This window comes from Vespa crabro, chromosome 15, assembly GCF_910589235.1.
Source record: "Vespa crabro chromosome 15, iyVesCrab1.2, whole genome shotgun sequence".
Lineage (NCBI taxonomy): Eukaryota > Metazoa > Arthropoda > Insecta > Hymenoptera > Vespidae > Vespa > Vespa crabro.
In genome coordinates, this window is record NC_060969.1 from 285373 (window position 1) to 299896 (window position 14524).

The 14524-nt window shown below is 32.3% G+C and overlaps 1 protein-coding gene across 1 annotated transcript; it reads left to right on the plus strand.

Annotated features, from left to right (window-relative positions):
* The first annotated feature begins 1816 nt into the window (after window positions 1-1816).
* Window positions 1817-10613, plus strand: LOC124429560. Its single transcript, XM_046974990.1, has 5 exons — window positions 1817-1832; window positions 1934-2218; window positions 5513-5591; window positions 9015-9131; window positions 10448-10613. The coding sequence occupies exons 1-5, from the start codon at window positions 1817-1819 to the stop codon at window positions 10611-10613; spliced, it is 663 nt and encodes a 220-aa protein (XP_046830946.1).
* Window positions 10614-14524: the final 3911 nt, after the last annotated feature.

Sequence of the window (14524 nt, forward strand, 5' to 3'; positions counted from 1 at the left end):
AGGATTCATCGATGTATTGGTTTAACCCTTTCCCTGTTACCCTACCCACCTTCCTCTTTCTCCTCCTACTTCCCTCTCCTCCTTCTCTTCATCCTATATCTTCTCAGCGATAGCGATAGCGTTGTAAATCCAATAATTGCCCCGTCCCAGCCGGTCGTTTAAGCAGCTTTAATTAATTCCGTTTTCGTCCGAGCGAGATTAACGACCGAAGTTGAATTAAAATCTCATCGAGATCACAGAGAATGCACCATCTTCGAGGCGGACTTGTCATAGATAGGTAATATCTACCGACTTCGTATTCTTTTCATATGGTTATTTAAATTCTTTTCTCTTTTACATTTTTTTCGAACAAGTAAATGTAATAGGTTCTCGAAAGTAAAAAATTTATTTTGAATTTTGTTGCATAATTAAATTCATCTCTTGTCTTTTATATACTGATTTATTATTATTTTTTTATTTTTTTCTTAACGTAATATTATTAAGACAAATATTATGATTTTAAATTTCATTTGATATAATGAATATAAATAAAAAATTTATAATATTAAACAGAAATTTTTATTTCGCACAATTCTGAAAAGCATAACAAATATTTTAATAGTTTCATTTCAATCGACGAATGATGAGTATACATATATATATATTTCTTTTTTTTTTATTTAACAATATGAAATGTTGCGAACGTGAATAGGTTGATTCTCAAAAATAATAAGATATCTCGAAATTTGTTTCTATAATTAAATGTGATTTGGTATGCTTCCTGTATTTGGTTGTACTTTTTGTGTTGTAAAATCTATGTAAGGTTGTATTTTTATGTTGTAAGATCTTTGTGTTGTAAAAGACATCTTTATGAAAGAGCTTTGGAAAATGACAACAGAAATAGTCTTGAGTTTATTCGAGTTGATATTTAATAATAACAATAACAATAATAATACTATTATATAATAATATAGTTATATAATAATTATATTATTATAGAACATGGTGATAGTAATAATATATTTTTGTGGGGAGAGGAGGAGGAATGCTTGTAGATGTTTCATATAGAAGCAGAAAAAAGAATGATCGTAGGACGAATCTGTTCGTAGGACGAATTTCAACTTTCTTGTTCGATATGGAATTTATATCTTTGTACTTCCCTGGTCGTAAATAAGCTTGCTAGAAGTTTTTCATTCTTTACTTAACAATTTTGAGCTCATTGATACACGTACATTTTACTTAAGTACGTACGGTACCATTCTTACATGTAATACCAATGAACGTACTTTTAGAAAAGTTCCTTTTTCTTGCTCTAAGAGATTTCCAAAGAACGGCAATCGGACATCTTAACGGTCCGTATCGATACTCATATCTTGAAAGAACTTTGAAACTTAAACTTTGTGCCTTCTTTTGTCGTCCCGTCGAAATACTTTTCTTATTGTTAGATTCGTCGTGTCGTCTTTTGGATTCACACGTGGTATATTTCGATGTAAACAAAAAACATTAAGTAATTTTACGAATCGTTGTTATTCGTATGAGATTTTTATTATTTTGTACACATTGCGAGTCAATGGACTATAGAAAATAATGACATTCCAATTCGATTGTTCATTCAGACTGACTTGGATCGAAACGAGAGTTAATCGGAAGAGTAAATAAAGAAGTTTGGATTGGTTTGCGTTGATATTTAGCGAGTACGTAGAAGCATGCGTGTGTTCCGACATTTGGCTCGGTCCTTCGGTTTACTTTTGACTTTTGTTTTCTCAGAGAGAAGGAAAATAGCGGATGGTCGAACGGGATTCCTTCTCTTCGTTCGAATTTACAAGCGTTTTACGGAATGCAAATAGCATTTGGTACGTAGTTGTGACTCCTCGAGAAATATCCGCAGTGATTATCGTGTACTCGCGAAATCGTTGAAACTCAACCGGTTGACTGTACACGGTTCGTTGACCAGTGGACCAATATGTCGGCTCAGTTCCAATTACTCGACGAGAGGAGGAAAAAGGAAAGAAGCCAGGATTGCTTCCGATATTTTACGGCCGAACGACTAGTCGTCGAGATTATAACGCATTGTGGAAAACAGTTTTAGTGCTGCCACCAGCGGTCCTCATAGTTTCCTCAATGCAAAATACATTATTTCTATCAACTACGATTCTTCTACTCGTTGGATTGTTCTTTCTTTCCTTTTTTTCATCGACCGAAGCCATTCTTCTCTATCCCTCTGGTTCCGTATTTCAGGTGAGTGTTATCTAATTTCTTTTATTTAATTAACATAATACAATATTTTAAATTAAAATGTTTGGAGAATCAATTTATCGATAAAGGAAATGATTAATCGTGATGTGATTAATAATGAATGATTAATAATTAAATTTATTATAGACATTTCGTCTTATCGGTCTAATAAACATTTTCTCTTTCTTCGGATTAATATAGTTATATATTATATAATATAATATATTTATTATAATATACTATAATACATATTATATAATATATACATAGTATATAATATATACTATTATAATATATATTATAATATATTATATTAGACAGTCACGTTACTTGTTTGAAAATTAAGACAAACCTGATCATTTTCACGTTTTATAAAAAACAATTATTATTAAAATTATTATTAAAATAAAATAATTGAATTTAATAGTTATCAATATTCAACGTTCTATAGAAATTAAAGAAAATAATAATTGATAAATTGAAGGGAATTGTGGAACCTAAATATTTAGCAAGTTAGCTCAATTGCCAAGGGAGATAAAATGCGGGCAATTTCCACGTTCCTGTGTGAATCCTGTGTGAACGATACATGACTTTAAAATACATGCTAAGAGAGAGAGTGAGAGAGAAAAAGAAAGAGAGAGAGAGAGAGAGAGAGAGAGAGGAAGAAAGAGAGAGGATAGGCCATGAGGAATTGGGGGTGGTAGCTCAAGGGTAATAATTCAGTCGGCCGCCGGTCGAAAGATAAATCGTGCTACAAAAGTTCTTCTTTGCCGTCACGTCGTTGGTGCGAATGCGAGGATCGCGAGGGACGCTTGCAAGAATAATGAGCCGCGCATTGAAAAGTTTTCCCTAATTAAATAGACCACGCTTTCCCGTTTTCTTGAATCCGTAACGGCTTTTTTCTTACCATTCGTTCAGAGAGCAAACGAGACGAAATGAGACGAGCTTGAGAAGACATCGCCGTTTTGTCGAGTGAAACGTAATTGACGAGAGATAAGCGAGTAGACAGAAAGAGAGAGAAAGAGAGAGAAAGAGAGAAAGAGAATGGGAACTATTCTAGTCAATAAAAAGAATAGAAGAAAAGAGAGAGAGAGAAAGACAGAGAAAAAAAATACTACTTCTCCGTAATAACGACAACGTTTCAAGAACTTTCTCGAACGAGCGAACTTCGAAAGTATGAACTGAGATTCGGAGCTGCGAATCACTGAGATATCTTTCCTCCAACCCTCCCCTTCATCTTTCTCATTTTCTTTTTTTACTTTCTTCTCCTACACTAACCCTCTTCTTTTCCTCCGCTATCCCCTACTGTCACCATAATTAAGAACGATATCGACTGAATAAAACGGAGCGTTTTTAAGGAAATGATTTCCTTCCTTTTCTATCTTTTTTATTTCGTTTCTCTTTCTTTTTTCTTTTTTTCCCTTTTTTACCCTTTCTTTACAAATGCCTCCTCGTAGAGTTTTTAATTAGTAAAGACTTTACTCTAGCAGGGGAGTTGCACGAATGATTACACCGACCTCTTTACACGGGCTTCGGATCGTTTGTTCTACGTTGTTAAAGGTGAGAGAGATAGAGAGAGAGAGAGACACGACGATGTCGAAGGGTCAACCACCCTTCGTTTTATCGTAACTACAGAAGAAAGCAACCGTGGCGGCTTAACGAGATGATATTTTATAATTTTGAATTGAGAACGACGCGTACTTGTTAAAGCATACTTATATCTACATATATACTTCCTTTGATTTCTTTTCAACGATCAATCAACTTACATGACGAGTTTACACCGTCTACGTAACAACGTGATTTACCACGTAACAACGTCATTAGGAAATGTAGGTACTACGGTTTTATTTATGATTACATAGGAAACTCTTTCTCTTTCATTCTCCTTCTGGCGCGCGCGCGCAAACGCGTGTTTGGATATCCGTTGAAAGATGCGTCCCTTTTTCAAGATGCGTCATCCTTTATTTCAATAATCTCGAATGGCTGAGCGAGCAGAGCTTCGTTTGCTTGTCCTTTGCCTCCGTGGTTATTATCAACAAAGTTTGCTCGCGATCTCGCAAAAAGAGAAGAAGAAAGACGGAGAATGTGAAAAACGTGAGAAAAAGAGAAAGAGGTAGACAGAGAGAAAGAGAGAGAGAGAGAGAGAGAAAGAGAGAGAGAGAAAGAGAGAGAGAGAGAGAGAGAGAGAGTGAGAGATAGAGAGCAAAGCGCATTCTCTTGTAGTCGGTGGATATGAAGCACATTAAATCGCGTTCACACGATTACTCGATTTCTGAGTCACTGGAGGATAAAAGAGAGAGAGAGGGAGAGGGAGAAGGAGAGAGATAGAGAAGCTGTGGGAATTTACAAAGAACGATTTTAGTTTCGTAAGTTGAACTTACCATTTCTCTCTCTATCTCTATTTTTATCTTTATCTCTCTTTCTCTCTTTCGGCTTTTTTCTTGTTACTTTTTTTTTAAGCGAAAATTGAAGATTCTCGAACGAATTTGCACTTTTTCTTCTCTTCATTTCTTGAAAGGAAGATTATTAATTTACGTTTTTGTAATTGAATGAAAGAGAAAAATGTGTAAAATTGAGGAAAGGAAAGAAGAAGGAAGAGGGATTCGAAAATGAATGTAATTGACGTTTGAACGTTGTAAGCACGATTTATTTCTTTGCGAACCGAAATAAAGCTTTTTTTCATTTTCGAACTACGAACGCGAGAAGAAGAAGGAGACCGAGAAAAAGATCTTTTCATAGGCGCTCGCAGATTCGCGAGACAGCTATTGCGAATTGTCTTGGTTCTTTTAGAAAGTCTTAAATTCAATTTCAAAAGTTAAAGATTGTTCAGTGAAAAATTGACGTTTCAATTCTCAAGTTTTCATCGAGTTTGTGAAGAAAGAACAAAGAAGAAGATAGAAGTTAGTTTTGAAGTTTGATTTTTATTCCTTGAATGCATGAATATATCCTGATATAGTATTTATAAATAATAATTGTTAATAGTTTTACGATATATATGATTACAAAAGTTATCAAGGTTGAACTTGTATTTTTCGTTTCGAGAAAAAAATAAATAAAAAAATATTATTGTCAGTCAGATCATTTATACATACAGGTCGCTTTCGTAACTGCTTGCATAATTTTAAATGTAAGACTATACTTTTTTTTATTGGATTATTTATCGTTTGTTTTTTTCTTTTTTTTTTGTAGATAACGTTGGGTGCATCGGTGCCAGTAAGATCGAACAAAAGAGGAAGCGTAGTTTTTTCATCCGGATTTCAATACAACTACTATTTACCATCGAACGTATCGGATTTTGAATCTACGATCGTCATTGCAAGGCACGTTAGAGATCTTCGAGATACCTATTCGACGATTGAAAATTTATTGGAGGAGTAAGTTCAACATCGATATATTTTGTCGCTCTATTTTCAGAAAACAAATGAGGAATTTTTACTCGATTCGTTTGCTTTTTAACTCTTTCTTTTGTATCACTGATATAGAATTAAAGATAGACGCGTAGTATTAATAGAATGCAAATCAGATATATAGATAGATAGAGAGAGAGAAAGAGAGAGAGAGAGAGAGAAAGAGAGAGAGAGAGAGAGAAAGAGAGAGAGAGAGAGAGAGAGAGAGAGAGAGAAAGAGGGTGATTTGAATTTCGAAGCGGAAGAACAAATGCTGCGCTAATTACCGCTTGAAATTGTCCGATGAATCAGTAAACATAGCCAAAGTGAACGAATAAATTTATAATTAACTCAACTTTGCCATCGATCGTAGTACCCTACGCTTGTTGTGATTCCATTTTTGATTGATACTGTGCCCATGTAGAAATGAAAGTAGAAATGTATTATTAAAGGACAAGTTATCTCGTCATTGTAAATTAATAAGTTAATTACGATCTCTCAAATCGATCGATATAAGAAAATTGTTGTCAATTTTCATTTCATTGGCAAATTTCATGAATAATATAAGATTGGATAAACTGTTGTTAGTATAGAATATAATATTGCACGTTTATCTTGTAGTTTTCGTAAAATGAGAAGGATGAGTAGAGTAGTAAAATCGACACGTGTCGTTTCTAAAACACATTTTAAGCTCAAGTTTAGTTGAGAAGCATGGAAAGCAGACATGAAGCTCACTTGCTTTCGATGTTACTGACGAAACTAGTATCGGCTCTCGGAAGGATCAAAGGAGTCAGAGAAGCAAGGTAAGGGCGAGAATTCGAAGGTAAATTAATTGGGACATAAGGCAATTACGTTGCCTCGAAGAGGAGATTCAAGTATGGCGCCGTAGATACACAGGTAACAACGGCCGTCGAGACGACGACGTTTCTCTTCCAAGAGAGCTTTGAGAGTTAAGAAAGTGTCAGAAATGTTCGGTACAACCACTACCGTTAAGGCGAATGAGGTTACTCGCGATGGTACTTCGTGGCAAAACGGTTTATCGAAGCTGCTAAGCATTGTTGAGAAAAGCATTCGACGTTCGATATGCCTCTTCAAGAGGATTGCTCACACGTTTCTCTCGCTTACTGATGATCACATTGCAATAGTACAAGTTAAAAGAGAACTTTTGAATGAAAGAAACAAAAGTTTCTTTATTTTCCCCTTTTTATTTCTTTTACGAGAAATTCTTAGAAAATATCTATCTGATGATAACTATCAAAAAACCTACTATATCATTTATTTATGTCGTATAAATAGAAAATAGAAATGTGCTGTATATACAGGATATTGCAATAACTTAGATCAATTTAAATTTTTTCTTTCTTTTTAAAGACATAGAGAAATTTTGTTTACAAAAGTCGTACGGGAATAATATTTAGTCAAAATGTGAATATAATAATTCGGGAATTAGTCAAAATGTGATAATAATAATTCTTTTATAGGTGGGCATGTAAAAGAAGTGTGAAAGTCAAGTGAGTTTTTTTTTTTAAACGAAATCATATATTTTTGCATCCATTTAGCCGATGATAGTTCGAAATTTTCTATAAAAAAGTGTTAATACATGTATGCCGACAAATTATTAGTTTAAAAGATATTTTAAATTAAATAAAATGTAATAAGAGTAATAATAAGTAAATAGTAGTATATAAATAGTAGCTTATTTTGCATCGTTATTACAGGGTTATTATTATCTATTATTAATAGACATTTTATTCCTTAGTTTTAATAAACAAAATTAAACTTACATAAATAGAATACAAATTTAAGCGATTTTATTATAGTTATCTTTTTATTATGAAAGAAAAGAAAAAATTCAATTTTAAAAATTATTAACAAAATCGATTTTATTATACAAATATCATTGAAATAGTTAAATAAATAAAGAATAAAATATACTTAAAAACAATGTTTGTTTTAAATTTGTACGATATTTTATTTTAAATATATCGTCTTTGAAAGATTTCCATTCATAATTCGTATAGTACAGCTGTTCGTAGTAGTAATAGTAGTAGTAGTAGCAGTACGGTTGCGTACAGTCTCGAAATTCATATATGTTAGTGTGTCATTGATTTAATTTGAATTAAATTATATAGATCAGTAAGTTTATGTAAACATCTTCCATTTACATGAGAATTTCTCAAAAATTAAAAGTTACAGAGATTTGAATCAAGCATTATTCTGAAAGGCAAACTTTTTTCAATTTTTTACTATATTGTTAATAATTAATTAACAATTTGTTATAAACAATTTTCAAAAACAAATGCTTATGAACTATTCATTTTATTTTATTAAAAAAATTTAAATTGCGATTAGTTTATAAAATTATATAAATTAATAAATAATTAATTATTGCTGCCATATTGCCATACTGTCCGATTTTTGTAAACAAATTTTTCCATATCTTTAAAAAGAACAGAGATATTTAAGGTGATTAAAATTATTGCTTCACCTTTTATATATATTTAGATGATAGCAGAGAAGAATTGTCAGAAGCATATAGTTTACCTAAATCGTACTTAATTAATTTCTTTCTCTTATTACTTAATGATATTTAATATTAAATATATATATAATGTAAATGAATACGAAGACGTATAGACTAAAAATTTATAAAGTGTATTTGTTTTTTTTTGCGCTTGTTATAAACGTTTTAATCGCTTTGTTCAATATGTTAAAAAAATCAGATATGATTAAGATAATTTTTGTGACGTATTTACGTGTATTATGCGATTTTATTCTAAACGTTTATACTTTTATAAAATTAGAGCTATCGTAAATATTGTTGGACATTCATTTATGTGCGTATAACAGTATCGTAATATGTATATATTACAACTAAGCAATTATCTTATACAAATTATAACTAAGTAATCTCCTATATCAAGAAGTCTAATTTTGCATTTATTTATACTTACTATTTATTACTCGACGGTTATTTGTTACTCGACGACTATAAATAATTTTTATTGAGATAAAAAAATGAATGTATTCGAAAAAAATATGTTCTAGAAGACGCGGGTAAGGTTACGTTTACCAGCTTACAGTTTGTTAACGAAGGAGAATCAAGCTTGGCCAACGACAATGTCGTGGCAGAGGTAAAATATTACCTTGGATAAAGCTTACCGAGAGAGTGCCTCTTCGTTGGAATAATTCGTCGAGCTCGTTTAATCCGCGTCAACGAAGTTCCATCGTAGAACTCATATATATATATATATATATATATATATATATATATATATATATATATATTCCACCATTTATTTATAATTCTTTAACCTCGTGGGGAAAGAAATATAAAAGTGTAATTATTTACATTTCTGACTCCGACTACGAACAAAAGTCAATAAATGTTTTCAATATGGATGTTCGCAGATATGGCTGGGGAAATGGAAGAGAATGCCTTTTAAGGAGTATTTGCGAACTTGCGGAAGTTCCGTTTCTCAGGAGAGAAGAGGATATCGTCGAAGAAACGATACATTTAATTTTAACGTAAGTTTTTTCTTTTTTATTATTAGATTCGGATATCCCTGATTCCCATGGTCTTTGATTTAAGAGGGGTAAATAAATGCAATTTTTTTTCTTTTTTCTTTTTTACAATTTTTGATATTTCTTTTATATAGCAGCTATATGACCTTATCGATGAAAAAACAGGTATGAGTAAATTCGTATAGATTTTTTATCAATATAATATTTATATATATTAATTAATTGATTTTAAAAATTACATAAAGATAAAAATATTTAATATACAATAGTTATTATATACGATACCCTTTATATTAATATTAATGGTCCAAATCTTACTTAATTGGAAGAATAAAAAGGATTTTAATTTTTCATTATTAAATTTAACTAAAAAAAGATATTAACTCTTTTTAGTGTTCCATTAAGAATCCTATGTGAACTTATAGTTTACATATTATTTACTTAATAGTATTTTCCTTTTTCTATATTTATTATTAAAAATCATTTATATTTAGCAAAAAAAGAAAAAAATATTAATCAAATATGATTTAGACGAATGATACTCAATTAGGAATTCTTCTTTGAGTTAATCTCATTTCTTTATAATTACTTACTCTTTCTATTATTTGTCGATTGAGAAAGGACGGTAGAGAATTGAAAAATTTAAGAAAAGATCAATCCGTTAAAGTTCGAGTTTATTTGTGGAGTCGCTTATGACTTTTTCTCGTTTGTCTCTAACTAAGAAAAGCCGAAGTCTTAATTAATTTGTCGCGAGAAACGCACGATTCTCCTATCCCTTCTTCCTTCTCAAGTAACAAAGACGATCCTTCTATCTTTCTTTTCTATTTCTTCTACTTCTTCTTTTCTTTTTCCTCCTACAATTTTTATCCTTTTCCTTTTACCTTCTGTTTCGTGCGATATCGAGACAACATTTGTTTCTTCGTCACGATTTCATTCTCATCACGTTTCAGAGTCGTTTCAGTTCTCTCGTCCTTAACGGTTCTTTTTTGAAATATCACTGGAAGGAGCTCATTTCAGTTTTTATATCGTACACATTCTAACGACATCGTCGATGTCTCAATTAATTTATTTTCTTAAGAGACGTTGGTCACTTTGATACTCTTGTTTTTATCTCTCGTCTCTTTCTTTTTTTCTTGTTTTTTTTCTTTCTTTTTTTTTTTTTTTTAATTAATTTTTCTCTTCGATTTATCCATTTTTCTCTTACGACGAATTATCGTCAAATTCATTCGTTGCAATCAGAAATCAGAGACGACATTAATTAAGAGAAGAGACCATGTGGACGGAATGACGAATGATCGAATTTCGATTTTTGTCGGCAGACCGACTGAGGACTTGGCAATCTCGGTTAATTCCACTCATCGGAGCGTTGAGGAGTCGTACAGGGAGGCTGAACGATTGGGGAAGTCTGGCGTTGACTGCACGCTAACGTATCCCAATTGCATCGAATCACCTCTGAAATCATTCACCGAAATCTTATTTCCTTAGGGAAACAAGGAAAAGGGTTGGCGGAAGGTCACGAAACAACACGTGCCTTCCTTTTAACCATCTGTTCGACATCGATCTCAAATCTCGATTAGTCCACTCTTCAAAACATAGTACATGTACGTACCGGACAGAAATAGCTACATTAACAAACCCCTACTATTCAGGTAAATAAATTGGAAATTGTACTGTCCATGTGATTTTATAAAACGAATCTACAATCAAAATAATTTGCTTTTTCTTTTCTAATTTTATAAACAATATTATATGTTTTCTCTTTATAATATGAAATATTGTTTGAATGACTTATTGTAAATAGAAAAATAGAATATTAATAAAGAAAAGAAAAAATGCAAATGAATGTGATAAAAAAATGAATAAGTATTATAGAATTCCTATATGAAAGCAGGAATAACGAGATTGAAATACGATTGTTAAATTTTTATAATATGTCATTTCGTATCATGAAAAAAAATATATGTTTTTCAAAATCTATTCTAATGAACGATTAGACGATATTTTTGAAAAAAATAATATAATAATAGAATTTATTTTATGAAATCAATACGAAGAGAAAATGTATGAACTAGATGTATGGACAAACCAGTGCGGTTTATTGCCAATAGTCTTGTGAAGCTTAACGCGAATACTGCCAGAAAGTAAGTTTCTCTTACTCTCTCTCTCTCTCTCTCTCTCTCTCTCTCTCTCTCTCTATATATATATATATATATATATATATATATATCATCCACGGATTATGCTTTATGGACTGCCACGTTTTCCTAGTGCGGAATGATCGTTTTATCGCGAAGTAAACTTGGGATGGACCGAATCGAGATCTTAATGATCGCAATTGCGGTATTTCGCCGCAACCAGGGCAACCTTTCGTGCCAGGAGGCTTTTATCGTCATGAGTAAGAAATCTCGTGAGGTTCGACTGTTTCCTTACCAAACCGATCACCTTTTCCCTTTATTTTTCTTTCCGCCTTTATTTTCAATTAATTCCTTTTTTATAACGGAGAAAGAAAGAAAGAAAAATGATCTCGTATAACTGGGCGATATTCCTCGATCTTTTTTTGCGTTTTTATCGTAAAAGAGAAAGAAAGAGATACAGAGAAGAAGAGGAGGCAGCATGGGGGTGTAGAAGGGTAGTGGGGGAAAGGAGGAACAACAAGGTGTTCTAGCATGAAAGGCGAAGGCGAGAAATGGGAAAAGTCCTAAGTAAATTTCCCTGTCGGGACTCGCCTTAAGATACCTAAGGAAAGCGATATACGATGTGCCATTTTCTTCTTTCTTTTCATCTTTTTCTTTTTCTTCTCTCCCTTTCATTTCATTCTCTTCCTCTTTTTTCCTTCTCATTTTTCTTCAGCATCCTCTTTTCTCACTAGTTTATCTCGATTCGTAAATACAATGATTTTCTTTATCTATTTTTTTTCTTTCTCTTTCTCTTTCCCTTTCCCTTTCTCACTGTCTCTCTGTCTTTCTGTCTGTCTGTCTGTTTATCTGTCTGTCTCTCTCTCTCTATTTCTTTCTCAATTCTTTCTTTTTTCCAACATTGGAAGTTAGATACCTCGAAATTCATTCAGTTGTGGTAAAGGAAACTAAACTGAAAGTATCTCAGAAGATTCTTTCTCTCTCTCTCTCTCTCTCCCCCTCTTTTTTTCTCTCTTTCTTTCTTTCTCTTTCTTTCTGTCTTCTTTCATATTGATGATGAAGTCTGAACGGTCACGCACGATCGCATGGGTAGGTTTTGATATAAGAGTGGTCAATAATAGTAACGTATAACTTGACATTAGTTTAACTCAACGTTAGAATTTTTATTTTTATCTTTTTTTTCTTTTTTTTTTATTGATTATTCAAGCAGAAGGAGAAGAATAAAAAGTATTATATATTGAAATTTTTTTTTTATTCGCTATCATCAAACTTATATTATTATATTTATTACGGTTCATATAAAATGGATAAAATTTAAGTGATAAATTTTAGAGATTAGTTAAACGTATAAAGATATTATCTATGCAGTTGATCTTCCTTCAGCTGGGAAATTAAACAATACTCTCTCTCTCTCTCTCTCTCTCTCTCTCTCTCTCTCTCTCTCTCTCTTTCTTTTTCTCTTTCTTGATATAGTTATAATATCGAATTTTCTATTGAATAATAAAAGCTACGTGTAAACTTTCGCTTCTCGAGAATGAAAAGGGACCATCGAACTATCTCGAGACTAACGAACGATCCTCCATCTTCTACTTTTCCTGTTTCCCCTACCTTCTCGTTGTAGGCTTTTCAAAGAACGTGTATCGAAAATTTGAAAGTTGTCGGCGCCATGCTTTGTTCCTCTTCTCCTTCTCTTTCTATCTATCTATCTTTCTCTTGAAACTCGAACGTGGAAAACCTCTTGTTTCGAACTTGCTTATACACACATACTCTCTCTCTCTCTCTCACTCTTTCTCTCACTCTCTCTTTCTCTCCCTCTCTCTTTCTTTCTTTCTGTCTCACGAACTCTACAGGGAGTAGGAGACGCCTCGTTGAGAGTATACTCATCCGGAAAAGTTAATGACAATTAGACGAGAACGGACGAAACGATGATTACGAGAGGGGAAAGGAGAGAAGATGAGGAAGAATACTCGAAGTGAGGTTGAAAGGAATAAGAACAATAACTATTCCTGATTTGTTCGCGAACATTCAAGAAATTATTCCTTAGCTTTTGTACAGAACGTAATTATTCAAAGACCGTTCTCGTTCCGCCGCTAATCTTACTCCCGATTAAAAGATAAATTCGATTTAAGTGCGTTTTTACGCAGCTTCGTTTCTCTCGTTTCGTATTCGTTCGAATTAGTTTGAAATTACATTGATTGCCTTGAATTAATGTCAATTTCTATAGAATAGGTAAAAAGAAAAGGAAAAAAAAAGAAGAAAAAGAAAAGAAAAGGGTAATAGACTAATTCTAATTTTTCCAATACGTCGTTATTGTTATTGCAAAATTTCAATCGCGATCAATTCGAATGAATCATTTTGAAATGTTTTGAAGTTCATGTTTAATATTTATTGGGTTAGATATTACGAGCAAGAGATGCCTACAGAATGTTCTGATCGTTCTAGATATCGATTTTCTTGGGCCATTAATATTGATATTTTTTCGTAATAGCCAAGTTGAATCTTAAGATCACTTTAGTGGTTACGTTTTGGTAACAGACGTTACAGGGGCATTCGAGCGGGTCTTGAAACTCTGCAGAACGTACAGACCACAATTTATCGCAGGTGTCGAGTCGCTGACCGAGCGATTCTACTCTTGCCATAGCTTCTATGCTTGCGCCTAATGGAAAACGAAGTCTGTCTCGCGTACCTAAGAAAAGATACTTTGGTACTGCCGACGTTCGACCGATCTTCGTTTATCAGCTTCTACGTTGAAACGTACTGCTACTAGTGAAATTACTATACTGAGTTATGGGAATTGTCAAAATTAAATTACTTCGTAATTACAAATTGGCTGATAGTTCTTAACGCCTGTAAAGAGAAAGAAGAAGAGAAACTTATATAGTCTTTTTATCGGAATTCTCAGAAGATATCTTAAGAAATATATAAAATATGTATATGAAATTATAAAAGTTCATCTTGGATTAAAAATATAAGTAATGATAAGATCAGAAACTTTTCTAAAATAAATAGAAAGATATGAAGGTTTTAAAATTATAGATAATATTAAATAAAATATATGTATCAAATAAAGAAAAAAAAAAACCATATAATTTGATATTAAATTACGCTTATATCTTGAGAGCAAATGTATAAAGATATACGAGTTGAACGTTAAAAAGAGATATGTAAGAATTTAACGAATCCTTACGAGCAAAAAATTTTGGAACTACTTATGAAAAAGTAAAAGGTAAAAGAGAGGGAAGTGTTTCTCAGCTATATGAA

What these genes read in the sequence shown, in the direction of transcription:
- LOC124429560 (XM_046974990.1), top strand. An exon ending in CTCTGGTTCCGTATTTCAGG is followed by an intron (nt 2,219 to 5,512) that starts TGAGTGTTATCT and finishes ACGTATCGGATT; the next exon opens with TTGAATCTACGATCGTCATT. An exon ending in ACGATACATTTAATTTTAAC is followed by an intron (nt 9,132 to 10,447) that starts GTAAGTTTTTTC and finishes TTTTGTCGGCAG; the next exon opens with ACCGACTGAGGACTTGGCAA.